The 14,901-nt window shown below is 40.3% G+C and overlaps 2 protein-coding genes across 2 annotated transcripts in view; one reads left to right on the forward strand and one right to left on the reverse strand.

Moving 5' to 3' along the window:
* The window catches only part of ITGB3BP (integrin subunit beta 3 binding protein), a 23,223-nt gene extending 16,270 nt beyond the window's left edge, over nt 1–6,953 (reverse strand). Inside the window, exons 1-3 of the mRNA XM_072343183.1 lie at nt 6,823–6,953; nt 3,872–3,914; nt 1,117–1,246 (exon numbers count right to left, since the gene is read on the reverse strand). Coding sequence (XP_072199284.1) covers nt 1,117–1,246; nt 3,872–3,914; nt 6,823–6,827 — 178 coding nt within the window. The 5' untranslated portion in view covers nt 6,828–6,953. The remainder of the gene's footprint in view (nt 1–1,116; nt 1,247–3,871; nt 3,915–6,822) is intronic.
* EFCAB7 (EF-hand calcium binding domain 7) overlaps nt 6,913–14,901 on the forward strand; it is a 24,635-nt gene continuing 16,646 nt past the window's right edge. Inside the window, exons 1-4 of the mRNA XM_072343181.1 lie at nt 6,913–7,034; nt 8,764–8,951; nt 13,198–13,409; nt 14,103–14,189. Coding sequence (XP_072199282.1) covers nt 8,765–8,951; nt 13,198–13,409; nt 14,103–14,189 — 486 coding nt within the window. The 5' untranslated portion in view covers nt 6,913–7,034; nt 8,764. The remainder of the gene's footprint in view (nt 7,035–8,763; nt 8,952–13,197; nt 13,410–14,102; nt 14,190–14,901) is intronic.

A 14,901-nucleotide genomic window follows, 5' to 3' on the forward strand; every position in this document is an offset into this window, starting at 1 on the left:
GTTCAGTGAGCCCTAATCCCTGGAAAGGGGTAAGCAATTCCTTCCCAAAATGTGATGTCTACTTTTCTTGGTTGATCTGCAACTGGTTAACAGCACCTTATATCTGTTTTCACCTATCCTTGAAATATCTAGTCAGCTTGAAGTATAGTTTGAGGGTCAGCCCTTAAATGAGGTCTCAGAGGAGGTGGAGTCAAGCTCCACCCCTTCCAGGAGCACAGCTACATCACTCTCACCTGTGCTCCCGCAGCTGACCCCACACTTGCCTCAGCTGATTAATCAGAGGCTCAGGCTGTGATTACCAATCTCCCATACACATGCCCATAAATTCCAAACTATATGGGTCCTGGAAGCTGGCCTAACATCTAGAGTGCTCACACACAGATTGATCTCACTGGACTGAAGGATGTGGGTTCAAGCCCTGTTTTGGCAACCAGCTCATGGAAGGTGAGTTGGAACTAAATGATTTTACATTCCCTTCTAACCCTAGCTGTTATATGATTTTTATAGGACTTGTAATGTAAAGAAACAAAAGCTCTTAGGTTTTACATGGAAAGATAAGTGTTTTTGTAATATTGTTTTAATAAGTAACACTAGGTGAGTTACTGCCTTCTCTACACTTAAAACATCCATACAAGCAGGTTATTCTACTGAAAATACACTTCATAGTTTGCTTGTGTCAGAAGTTGTCTGTGGAGATATGTCGTAAAATGAAATGGAAATGATTTAATTATAAAAGAGCATCTTTGCTGAGAGCTCGTGACAGTCAGAGCTGTGTTAGCTTAACTGAAAATGGCCTTACTCTGAGTAACTATGTTAAAGGTTACATAGAAGAAAGCAAAGGAGGAAGTGTTAAACTAACTCAACTTCTCTTTTGCACTTGATCTAGTAACTTCTACCTCACATTCCATACACACAGAGGAAGACTCAGAATTGAGAAATTCAGTATGTATGCATGATTTTACTGGCGTGAACAAATAAATCTGTTCCTCCATCTCAAATTTGGGAAGCTTTATGATAAAAAAAGGAATCAAACATACTGTATGAGACACAAATCACTAAATCAACCCAATAGCCAGAAAAGATGTTGCAATAAGAAAGGCAAAATGTTCAACTAACCATGTGATGAGCTGTTCCTGAGATCCTCTGCATTATGACTTGAGGGAGATGAAGATGGACTTATCTGGCGTGTTCCTGTTGTTGGTGAATAGTTTAGATTCTTCTTGGCCAAAGGACTTGCTTCAGCTGGCTAAAGTGTAGTAGAAGACCAAAGAATTTGGATCAATGTTGGCTGAAGACAAAGGAATTCCGATATCCACCCAAACCCACAAAAGGTACAGAATTTCCATCTCTAAACTAAATACATCCTGGCCTCTGCTTGTCTCATCAGCAGAGCTGCATGTTGTATCCCAAATCAGTCAAAGCCTCTCTGAAATCTATCTGATGAGAGAGTTTTTTTTTAAGTAATTCCAAGTTTTATGTATTCCCGCTTATGGGAAGTCTATCATATGTGTGCAAACGTTCTTTTTAGTCAAAAACAAAAAGACAAAGTACACTTCAATCACCAGCCTCCTTGTTTTCATTTTGAAATAAGCACGTGGCTTCCAAAGATTCAGACATTCTGGCATATATATGTACATACACATATAGTTTAAACAGCAGTCAAAAACTGGTATTATCCTACTGAGAACGTAAGGCATAGGAATATTTTCAGTTCATCAAAAAATAGTGATTTCTAATGTTTTCTAAACAAGTGTTAATTAAAAACTAACATGAGAGTCCATTTAAAATTCTCCACTAAACCCAAAACTTTGGCTTAGAATTTCGATATATTTCATTATACAGAAGTAGCAATTTAATGGCGTAGGAGGAATTCAGCAGAGAAGTCTCCATTTCTGAAATATTACCTGGGGGGCAGTTTGTTCTCTAAATTGCAACTCTGAGAAACTGGGATTTCCCTTCACTACTGATACTAAGAATAAAAACAAGTTTGTTTACACACAAAGGGCTTCAGTTCAGGCAAGAACTTGCTTCCAGCTAAAAAGCCTAGCAGCTTTATACGATACCATTAGTGACAGTCAAGGAGGTGTACAAAGAAGCAGAACATGCATAGCCTGAGACTCCACTTGTATCAGCTGCATCTTACACTCTTTGAAACCAATAGTGAAGTGACTAAGGAATTTCTGCATAACTATTAAGTAACACCTGACAGTACCTTACTGTTATGTAACCAGTAACTAAAGACGAAACAGAAGGGCAGGAATGCACACCATGCAGCAAGTCAGAAAACAGCTTGAGTGACAGCTTTCCTGTTCTTGCCCAGCTCCCTTTTCAAGGAGGCAGCAGGCACTGCTTCCAAAAGGGATCAGCCACCTCCAAAAGGGGGAATGCAGATGAGTGACTTCACCGTACTGACATCTGTCACACAGAGAATAAGGTGTATTTTACACTAAGCCATTTTTTCCATTCCCTTCCAATCTTTTCTCATGGGTATAAAGAAGAAACAGCAGTGTAACAGTGATGCTGGTGATCTTTTCTCTCTCTTGGAAACAAAGTATGAGCAAAACAAAATGCACCAAGAAAGAGGAGAGATTTCAGTTTGTAATTTGTCACGTGTCTGGGCCCATGGAGGTTGAGGAGCAAATTGATTTGTCTCCATTTTTGTAAGTGAAGCAAGGAAAGGAGCGACTCATTCCCTTCCCATACAAGCAGCCTTTTCCAGCAGGCCAAGCCCCACTCTGCTCACAAAACTTGGCTTTAAGGCAGCAAAAGAACTGCGTGTGATTTCAGCTGGACCACTCAGCTACAGAAACATTACTACACCCTAATAAACAGATGCAAAATGACAGTCACAGCTGCATTCTGTGCAGAACAAGTTGTATATTGGTGTGCCAAGCTGTTAATTAAATTGCTAATGATTTTTTTTTTCAGTGCCATTGCAGCATTTTGCCAGCTTTTCTTTCAGCAACAACAGAAAAAATCCTGTAAATTTTTAAAACTGTGTATCTGTGTTCTGCTAACAAGCAGTGAGAGCTCCATGTATGAGCTGCTTGTGAGCAGTTCTCTTGAGAAGGGCACAGATGCAGAGATTTACTGGGAGCTCATTTACTGACCAGCTATTTCTCTTCACGTACTTGTACACATTTTTCCTTCGTGTAAATGCTGCCATCCTCACAAAGACCTCTGTATGGTGTCTGCAGCAACACCCACTGTTGGTAGAAGCAGATAATAAACTGACATATGTCCTGGCACGCTGGTACTGGGAGGATGCTATGGCTGCATTTACAAAAAATAATAGCAACAGTACAATTTTATTTTTATTGTGATAACTGTGGTGAAATTTATTACAGTGTAAGTACTTTATTGTTTCATTACGCCAGATTAGCCGAGGGAGGTAATTATCGCCTTGACATGAAAATGCCTTTAATGTTTTCATTTCAATGTTGCAGTTAAGAATATGCAGATCACAGCATTATCATAACTCCATATTGTTACATGTACAATTACATGGCAGAACATTTGCTTCCAGGATAATGGAGCTGATTTCTAATGAATGATTTCACCAAGTAGCTTAACTCATTCAGCTCTTGGGTAAACAGTGAGGGCAGCAAAACTATGCACGTTTCTCTCATTACTTTCAAGCATTCATGCAGGCACACAATGCTTAGGGCCAGGCAGTTGTAGCACAAATGGAATGCTACAAATTACTCACTCGTATTTTCATCAGTAATTGTGTGCCTTCCTGAGAATTTTCTAGACAGCCACCAATCTATAATATTCGTTAACCAATGAGATGCTGTGCTTATGTACAGATATACATATACATGCCTATATACGCACATCTGACATCATTCCATACACCAAAAATACTTACGTTATACTTCTCATCATCACCTAGCTTCAGTGATCTCTTAGCTCTGCAAGATAAAAATACAGGCAAGTTCTCTGGTCATCGAGACACAAAGCTTCCAGGTAGTAAGGTTTATCATTCCTAACTTCAATGCCATTTCCCTTCTGCATATGTTGGACTTACTTTTCTAGTGTAGCATTTAAAATCAATAAATCTCAATCAAAGCAAATACGTTCAGTAATTAAAATACAGTGTCAAAAAACAATGCATGTTTAGAAAGATAAAATGTTTCCATAGGAAAATCCAATTCTCCCTTTTTATACTTGAGATAAAAAGACAGTGAATTTCTCAAGATGCCACGTACATGCTTCTCTCTTAAAAACTATGAACAATGAAAAAATGCAAAAGCATCATTATTTACATCATTATTTACATACCTTCTGAGCAGGGGTTGAAATCATTTTTCCTTTAGTAGAATTATTAGGCATTAAAAACGCGGGTACAGCCAAGGTGAAAAAAGAGGTTCTTCCCATCATTTTAGCTCTTAACATGATTCAGTGCTACCAGACTATGACTTAACTGGGGAACAGATGCTCTATGTCTTTACAGGTCCCCAAACCATAAGAAACTATTTTCTAGTCTTCTCCACTACACTGATTCAGGAGCACGCCAAGCTCTCTCTGCAAAATCTGCTCTGCTGAACGGGATGCCCAGCTGTTAATGGCAACGCTAGGAGAGGAAAGCTGAATATTTATAATACTTTATATCGTACAGCTGTCTTCTAAAGAGCAGTCATCAAAATTTTATTGAATGCAGACTAAATGCTCAAAGGAAAGAAAGGTCAACATAAATTAAGACTATTTTTCCCAGAGACAACCGAAACTTTTAAAGTACGTCCTTAAATCTTAGTGGTTTAAAGCATTACATAAAACAATGAAGAAAAAATTAAAATCTTTCTAAGAACAGTCCCTGAGAAATTTATACTATAGCAACTTGAACAAGAAGATTGAGAAATGCATTATATTTCAAGATCTTAGCACAGTTTTTATCCTGCAGAACATACTGTAAGGAATTAAGATGACCTGATTCCAAACGTATCCTCTTTTAATTCATGGTACCACTCCAAAATTGCAATTCAAGTGATGAAAAGACATCTTTGAAATATAGCTCAGGTGGGGGTCTTTTACATGTATGAGATTACAGTGATCTCTATTACAAAAAGGAAAAGTATTTTATCTCTAAAAAGCCAAGTAAACAGGTAACACGTCTAAAAAAGTGGCTGAAATTCTTGCCAAAGGGCAGTCAAAGCTGTAGCAGTTTGATGGAATCCTTCACAATGTATTTCTTTATTAAATGCCAACCCATGTTGCTTAAGGAATGCAGACTCCGTTACATCTTCCACTCTGGTGGCAGCAGGGAAACATATTTATTAATACACCTACTCTGAAAGGCAGCTCTAGGGATCGATGCATTTGCATGTTATGCAAAGGCATGTTATGATGGAAGTTTTTATGACAGACTTCCAATAGAGCTGGAAGCCAAAGCAAAGGAGAAGCTAGACTCAACATAGCTGCAGGAAGAAAACAGATGAGAAACTATGTGCAAATCATGCTAAATTATGAATTGGAAAATTTCTTAGGGAGAAAGGTGTGGACTGGTAGAGCCTATGTTATTTAAAGTCTGTCAAATATTGTGTACAGCAATAGAGTTGAAGACAGCCCCAATTGCATTCTGCTGGCTTGCAAAACCCTGCAAACACCCAAAGTCGTGATGCTGAAGAAGCAGCCCCAATCCAGACAAGCACTTCTTTGCTGGAAGGAGCTGTATGGATACAGTTTTGGCTTCAGGAGATCAGCCCTGCTTGTCCCAAGGTCAGATTCTATCCTACTCAGCAGCCTGATCTGCTTGTGGGCCTCTTTTTAGTGACTGTCTCCCTGATTCTATGATGGGAAAAGTTGAAGAGCTCTTGGCATCTGCTGTTCACTCAGAACAAGTTACAATTTTTGCTTAAACTACACGGACTCCTTGGCTGGGATCACTGAAATAAAACTCAGCCAAGTTTAGTTTGGTTTATCTGTTTTTATATGTCTGGAAAAGCTGTGCCATGGCTGTGGATGAGAATCCAATGTCAGAGTTTGAACAAGAGCAGGAGGCAGACAGATACTGCATATATGATTGCAATACCTCAGATTGGTTCAAATTTACCTAACGGGATTTATTTTACTCTTCATAGTGCAGGAAATATGATGGCATATCTTTATAGCTCGCAAGGAGCATTTTGCTCGCTGATCAGGTTAAAGCACTATGTATTCCTGCTATGGTGTATTGCTAATCCGCCTTTCTTAGGCATATCTGCAGTTTCTCACTAACATTCAGTGATTTTTAATCACTTCTGTACTGTTTTGGTGTAACCACTTAACCAAGGAACTGGTTGACAGAAAGTGTAGCAATGCAATTTAGCTTGCTGTAAGGAAACAGTATAGGAAATCAGTTTTTAACTCCACGTACACCCAACTTTTCCCATCGTAATTCATTTACGAAAGATCGCAATGGTAGCAGTTGCATACAGATGTACTATACAAATGCTGTATTATTTACAGGCTGCCCGGAGATGGGGTCCTGCAGACACCCAAGGTCAGGGGTGGGGCTCTGAGCACCCATGGAGCTGTGGGTGAGCCTGTTCATTGCGGGGAATAGGCCCAAATGGCCTTTAAGGGTCCGTTTTAACTCAGACGATTCCATAGTGCCAAGTATCTTTCGTTATGGATCCCTATGGCACACCGCAGCCCGCTCTGAGGCCGTTCCGGTTAGTTTCCTCCCGTGCCCTCCTCAAGACGGAACCAAGAGCCGAGCCCGCCCTTCCCTCACATCGGCTGCCCCCCGCCCGCCTTTCTCCTCAGGGCGCCCCCCGCCAACGGCCGCCCTCAGGGGCTGCAATGGCGCCCGCAGCCCGCCCGCCCCGCAACGCTACCTACAGCATGGCGGCACTTCGAACGGCTCCCGCCGCCTCGCGTCCCCGCCCAGCGCCGTGCAGCGGCCTAAAGCCGCCGGCTGGAAACGGCGCTGAGGGGGCGGAGCGGTGGAGCCCCGGAGTCGCGTCCCTCAGGCCCGGGGGTTCGGGCTCCGTGTGAGGGGAGGGGCCGGAGCTGCTCTGCCCTGCGGCCGCGGGGACGTTTCGGCTTAGCAGGTGGGTTCCGTTCTGTGGGAGAGTTGGGGCTGAATGGCTGCGCTGTGAGGGAGGGCTGTAAATAGGGCTGAAGAAGCGGGGGGAGGCGGTGGGATGCGGGCGGAAGGTCCGAGTGCGGCCGGGCCGCGTGGAGCCCTGCTGGCCCTCACAGGCGCTGGTTGTTCGCGGAGCTCCTCCTCGACTTTCACCTCCTTCGTTGTGTGTCTTTCGTTGTGTGTGTAACGCTGTGTATGTGTGTGTGTGTAAGGCTGGTGCTTAATTACAGAGACGCCCGTTTGTAGGAACCAGGCTGTACCGCCGTTCCCTGTGGGGTCCTTCTAATACCAGTGCAATATTAACGTGTCAGGCAGGCGGGCTGTGTGTTACAGATAGGGCACTTCATCCATGCTAAGCGATTATTATCTTTCTTTCCCAAGAGTAAAAGACCTGTATAACTGAAAGGTGTGAGTGATTTAGGCCTCCGGAATCAGAATCCAATGAGTCCTGAAGGGGACCTTGCGATGCTGTTGTTGCTGGACTTGAGATGTTCAATTTGTTCTGCTGGAAGATATTTTCTGAAGTCAACACTGGGTAAAATAATCAGAGAGGCTGTTAGACCAACAGCGCCCTGTGATGGAGTGTCCCTCTGTGACGGCCTTCTACAAGCTGTAATCACCTCAGGCAGGAGCAGAAAGCTGCTGTTGGAGTTTGCTGGCCATTTGTGAGCAAACAGCAGTACTTACTGCTTGAAATTGCTTTAATTCATTAAAAAAAATGCACTTAATGATCAGTGATTTTTTTTTCAAAAAATATTTACAGTTCTATTAGTAAATATCCAGCATACAGTTATATTAGTTCTTAAAAAAAATGATAGGACAAGAGGGAATAGTTTTCAACTGAGACAGGGAAGGTTTAGATTAGATATTAGGGGGAAGTTGTTCACCCAGAGGGTGGTGACACACTGGAACAGGTTGCCCAAGGAGGCTGTGGATGCCCCATCCCTGCAGGCATTCAAGGCCAGGCTGGATGTGGCTCTGGGCAGCCTGGGCTGCTGGTTGGCAGCCCTACACTTAGCAGGGATTTGGAGCTACATGGTCGCTGTGGTCCTTTGCAACCCAGGCCATTCTAGGATTCTATAAAAGTCCTAAGTTTTGCACATGCTTACTTTCAGACTTACCTAAATATCATTGCCATGAATAAGTCTTAAAAGCAGAATTAAGTGTCTTTAACTTCATAAGCTTGAAATCTCGACCAGCTTTTCTACTGGCCATTCTTCTTATGGAATTCGAACTGTAAAAACGGAAAGCAAAAGCCCAACCCATATGGGTTGGTGCAAAGAAAAGTATGTAATCAACTTAACAGCAGCATCAGATTTTTAAACACTGAATGTTATGTGGTGTTTATCGTAGAATCACAGAATGGCCTTTCAAATAACATGACCACGTAATTGTTATGTCAAATGTCTGCAATGAAAATACAATACAATAAAATGAAACCTTTTACTATCAGGAGAGAACAAGTTGTGAATAACAAGTAGCTCAGTAGCTCGAGCTGTTTTTCTTTTGCAGACCTTGTGATACTTTCCTGCAAAGGTAGATTAATATTCTTACCCCAGGGTTAGATGCTGGGCAGCATACAGTCTGAGGTTGTAGAATAAATTGTGATGGTTTGTGTTTCAGAGGACAAAGAAGAGTTATTATTAAACAGGCAAAGATGTGCCAAGTTGTAACTGCAATTACATTGTTCACAGAATGGCCAGCAGCCCTGGGAGGAACGCATCCCTCGCTGATCAGAAAGGCACACGCTCAGAAAGCTCTCAAGCAAAGAAGTCTCAGCATACAGAAGAAGCCATCTTTTACAAGAACTGTCGGGCAGCTTATCTGGCTGTTTTAAAAAGCAGCTTAGAAAATATTAAATCCAAAGAACAACTCACTTTGGGTAATTATTTGATTGTTTTTTTCCTCTCTAACTGTTGTGTGTGCTGATTGCAGTGGATAATTTTCTAATAGCAGCTAGTAATGCAGTAGAGAGAGTATCGCAGTGCATAGCATCAGTACCTCCTGTAAGGAATTTGCAATAGTTTTAGCTGGGGTTCACATTTCAAGCTCTGGTTGCTGTATCTTTGGAGTTATCCGTTATTTACCCATTGTAAAATATACCTCAGTGATTTTTCAAAGTATATAGAACCCACCATTCCTCAATGCTTTTCATTTGCTTCAAATCTTTAATCTTTGTTGCTGGATGGCTCATGGAACTGTAGTAGTATACAGAGCTTTTCATCTCTAAATCACCAGTATGTATGGGCAGAAGTCAATACTAGCTGACAGCTTACAAGGGTTCATAAGTGAGTTGTTGAACACCACCAAGCTTGATGGAAGCATTGTTACTTACAGGAGGTAAGGAGAGGTGCTGCTCTTTGTTTGTGACATTTCTGCTATACATTGTTTCCTATCCCTGCCAAATGGCTCAATGAGCTGAAATCAGTTCATTTCTAGCAGACAGTTGCCACTGTAATCACAGAAATTCGCCATAACTGGCAGTAATTGGCACAGAGCTTTGCAGACTCATGTTTTGTCAGTATTATCAATAGTCTCACACATCAGTTCTGATCTACTTTATCTGAGTAATATGTGAAAATGCCACCTTTCTGATACCAAATTTATAAATGGACTATTTCAGCCACTGATGTTTTCTAAGGATTCTTACTTCCATTAAGATTGTTACTTAATTAATCTGTTTCTATAGACTATATATATATATATGTATATATGTAGTATTTATGTACAAGTAATATTGCTGTCAGCACTATCACAGGGTCTGAATGCTTCAGTTGTGCTGAATAAAGGTGATAGTAAATAATGAAAACTGTGGAAACTACCAGATTTGTTTTGAAAATCAGTGGCATTTCCATACTCCTTGCATGGAATCATTAAGCATAATTACATAACCTTACCTGAGAAATGAAAGCTGTTTATCGGAAATCATCTTAGTGACAGAGTAAGATAAGGGATAAGTAAAATACGACTCAGTAATAATGTTTCAGCTGTGGAATAGATTTTGGTTTCTCATATAAAATTTCTCATGCAAACATCATATCAGCTGTGCCATCTGTTGGATTTGTAGTGTTGTGGGCTGGATCTTACTATTTGTTTTTCTTGGTTTACTTTTCTCATATCATGAGAAGGACTATTTGTGTTTGTCTGCAGTAGCTTTGGATTGTGTTAGGACTGAAACACACTTCTTGGGTTCCCTATTTTCTACCTGGAGTTTTGTGCTTATGTGAAAATCACAGCAGGCTCTATTGGTTAGAAATATTTCCAGTTCACACTGTTGACAAAGAAAGCATGAGAACATAAACCTTCAGTTAGATGAAAAGAACCCAGATGTGTAATTTAGAAAGTCATGCTTTTTGTTTTGATGTTATGGGTTTCAAGATACAGCTCATAATACACTTGGGACTGTTGATATTACAGGTTGTTTTCCAAAGCTCTCCTAATAGATTATGGTGCCAGCCAATGCTACGTGTGTTGTGGTGTCACAGTTGTTTGTAATGAAAAAAAAAAAAAACAAAACTACAAGCAACAACTAAAGGAAAAAATAAGGCTTAAGGATGGTGACACGGTGCCCTCAACTGGCCTTAACATGTGCTTGATACCCAGTAGACTTTGACTCCAGAATATACCAGGGCAAGTCTGGAACTGAGCAGCAGAGTTTTGGTCTCTGTAACAAAGTGGGCATGGTGGTGATGTGTTGGTGGTTGGACTAGATGATCTCAGTGGTCTTTTCCAACCTTAGTGATTCTGCAACTAAAAAACCATGCTGTATTATCAAATCATTTAGTTAGGTCATAACTGTAGTGACCATGGGTTTTTTTTCTGTATGTGAGAGGAAACATTTTTCACTAATTGCTTCACTGTCCATGCCTAAAGTGCAGTAGGTATCCGCATCTAAAACCATCAGCACTAAAGCTCTGTGTACGTCTCTGATGCACTGATTATTATTATTATTTTGGTAGCTTCTTTCCTTATGTTGATACATGAAATTCTATGCATTAGCAAACACACTCTTTCAGCATACGACTTAGCATTATCTGGGCTTTCTAGGCTGTAATAAAAGTACTTTTATAACATCCTAATGATAGTTTGGGATGATCTGGATTTTAAAATAGGAGCAGTGTGAACAAATGTCATCTCTTTTATATGTGGTTTGGCTTTCATCTGTATCCATACCCTGCTGCTGTGTGCTTACCAGGTGCTCGGGCATTTCGGTTTCAAGGTCAGCTCAGGAAGGGCAGCGAGTAGATCAAGCTCCCACTCACTTCAGAGATGTAAGAACCTGCTTCTTTTATAATGTGAGACTACTGTAGTCTTATGTTGCAGTTTAAATCAATTGTGGCATTTATCAAGTGAGCATGCTCCTTTTGAAGCAGCTGTGGCTATGTGATGTTTGAATAGCAATCTAATCGGCAATAGTCACATAGAGATTGGCCCTGCAAAATGTTACTTTTCATACTGTGTTATATGTATATATACTGTATATATATGTATACAGTATTGCATATTGCAGCGTTAATTCGTTTGTCCTGCAAGGAAGGATAAAGAAATACAAACTTGAGAGGTGTAGTAAGTAGCAAGCATAGCTATCTCAGGTTATATAAGAATGTAGTGTTGCTGTATATCTGAAGGACACTCAGTTAAATATAAGTTAACGCTGCACTGCACTGACCTTCCAGGAAGCTCTGCTACCCATGGAACCAAATGCACAGAGGGAGTAACCACTTTCCTTGTCTGACCTTGGTACTGAAATCCTTCAACAATTGCTGCGTGCCCCACTCTAGCATGGCTAAAGATGCAAACTTTGCTGTGTTCTTCTGGCTGCTTGTAGAGGGGTCAGGGCAGAAACCTTTGTTTAGTCCTTGGCATTCAGCCTGAGATTAGCAACAAATGTGTCTTCTTTTGTTTGTTTGTTTGTTTTTTTTATGGTGACACTGTTGCCTGTTAAACATTGTAGCAATGTCACCACCTCATTGCACAGATGCTGCTGAGCTGTTCTCAGCTGGTACAGACTTGGTCATCAGTCAGCTGGCTGAAAGCCAGACTGCCAGCCTTGCTAAATGAAGGCTCTTCTGTGTTTTCCTAAAAAACTCTATCATATGGGAAGGTTTAAGAGCATCTCTCTAGTTTCATGTAGGCTACAATTGAGTGTAGTCTGATGTCATACCTGCTCCACGCTGGAAACCAGAGAGAGACTGTTTTCAGGAAGGGTTTTTGGGAGGCAGGCTAGATCCAGCTAGTTCATTCTGAAGAATGCCAAACGCAGGAGCTGTGTCATTTTCCCTTTACATTTAAAATTCATGTTGCATGATATGAATTGATAAGTTCAAACATAGAGATGTGAGTTAAAAGGCTGTTTAAGATAAATCCATGAGAACTTCATTCTTAGCAAAGTGAACAGGAAAACTCAGTAGAAACAGGTTTCACTCTGCAAGCTTTCACAAGATAATAGGTTCTTGATATTGAGGCAGAGGATACAGACAATGGACTGAATTTCACACTTGTCACTTAAGGGGGCTGTCTTTGAACTCATGGGCATTTTGCTTCATTGAGGTTTTGACTCTACTGATTTCATTTAAGGAAATCATCCCATTGACCTCAATAGAAGAGTAGCAATGAGTAAGCAGTAAGTGAAAGCTGCAGGTCAAAGCCTTTAGCAAAAAAATCAACCAACAAAACTTTTTTTTTTTTTTTTTTTTTTTTTTTTTTTTTTTTTTTTTTTTTTTTTTTTTCCCTGTTATAAGAATACTGCTCTCTGGCTTCTTAACAATGTGGCACATATCATCTCTGTGCTGGATCATGGTTTGTGAGTGATGGTCTAGAATGCAGGCCTAGAAACTGCAGCTGCTCCTTTCATGAGCCTTTATCTGCCCTTCAGGCTGCTCTGACCTGTCTGGTACAAACCACAGAATTCAAGGCTGGGGAAGGTCACAGTCAGCCTCTATCAGCAGAATGCAGGATTGAGACTATAAACAAAACTGTCTTTTACAGCTGGTTTTCCCTTAAATTGATGAGACTTAAAAATAGATGTATAAAAAATTCAGAACGTAGGAAGTGGTTAAAGGATGTTTTGAGACAACTCCTTTACTGGCAGTTGGAAAATGGACTTAATGTTTTGTTTTATTGTTCAGTACTTCAACAGGCTGGAAGAAACCCATCTCAGAAGACAGTTAATAAATACTGGACTTCACAAACAACCACGCTGAATTTTGATGATTTTTGTACTATCTTGAAAGAAGAAACGCCAGCCACAAAAGCTGAATTGCTTGAAGCATTTGGGAAAATAGACATAGATAACACTGGTTATATTTTACATGATGAACTTTATAAACTTCTGACAACAGTAAGTATTGGTAGGAACTTAATTACCCATTCATAGCCTTTAGTAGATGTTTTGGAAATTAGACAGTATAAGTATTCTGATCATGTAAGCATGTATTCCTGATCGAAACAATAACTGATTCCTGTTGATCGTTTTTATTTTGTTGTTGCTCAGGAGTGAGTATAACATGAGTTTAAGAAGATGTAGGGAAGAGTAGATTGGAAAAGAAGGAAGAAATAATTCATACGATGTATTTGTTGTGGTTGACCTGATTAACAATTATTATTTGTTAACTTCCGTCATGGTGGCAGAACATTCAATCCTCACTAAATATGAACAAAAAAATGTGCTTGCAATGGCAAGAAAACATTCTTCATATAGTAGGAAACATAAGTAACAGCTGTTGAGTGCTCCTGTAGTTGTGCCACAAATATCTGTACATCCTGAAAAGTTACGTAAAGTCAGTGCATTGCTTTATACAAACCCAGGCTGAAGAACTTACTGGACACGCCTGCAGTAGGAATTGGAGCTGCTGAAAGTGGGGAGGATCAGGATTTGATTTGTAGCAATGTGGTACCAGGACCATTTATCCTCATCATGTGTTTACCAACAATGAAGTTCACATTAGATTTTGGTCCTGACTGAACAAACATGTGATGAAAGTGGTCAGTATTCTTGGTTAGGAACTAAAATTATGTTGGCTTTTCATTGCAGGAAGGTGAAAAAATGACTTTGGATGAAGTGAGTGCATTAACTAAACTACCTGATTTTAACTGCAATGGCAAACTTGACTACAGGAAGGTAAGGCAAACATGTTCTTGGCTATGGCAATGATGGTGTTACTAGATGCGCTAGATACTGTTTCTGTGTTGGTCCATTGATGACCTTACCTCGGCCCACCAGCTGCCTACATTCTGAAACATGGTATGTATTCTGCTACATGTTTCTGTTTCCCCCATTTTATCTCACAGTATACTGCCCTTGCTGTTATCTTTGCTGCAAGTGAACCTAACGTAATAGGCACAGCATAATAGTAAGCATAAAGCCAACAACATATGTGAGGATAAGAGTGAAAGGAATGGCAGGATAAAGATGACAATTGACAGCAAACTTAACCTGTGAGAGCTGCTGTGTCTGACACTTCATAATTATTTATGTGGGGGACATTATTTTGTATCTTGAGCACCTAATTTGGAAGATGCAGCATCTTATCAGGTATTCTGACAACATCTGTAGGTAATGACTAAGCTTTGAACTGAATAAACAGCCCACAAAGATTTGCACACAAGTATCATTTCAAAGAGGAAAACCAGGTCCCTATTAAAATCAGACATAAAAATAACACTCTTCAAATGTCTCAAAAGAAATATAAACCATCTCCTGGCTTGAAAAGTTCTTGGGCTGAAGTATTTTCATTCCATGTTTCCACTTCCTTGTTGAATCACAGCTCTGTTTTACTGTCTCCCTTAGCAGACACTATGATTTAGAGAAATTAAAATTAGTATTGTGAGTA

This window comes from Excalfactoria chinensis, chromosome 8 (assembly GCF_039878825.1).
Source record: "Excalfactoria chinensis isolate bCotChi1 chromosome 8, bCotChi1.hap2, whole genome shotgun sequence".
NCBI classification, from domain to species: domain Eukaryota; kingdom Metazoa; phylum Chordata; class Aves; order Galliformes; family Phasianidae; genus Excalfactoria; species Excalfactoria chinensis.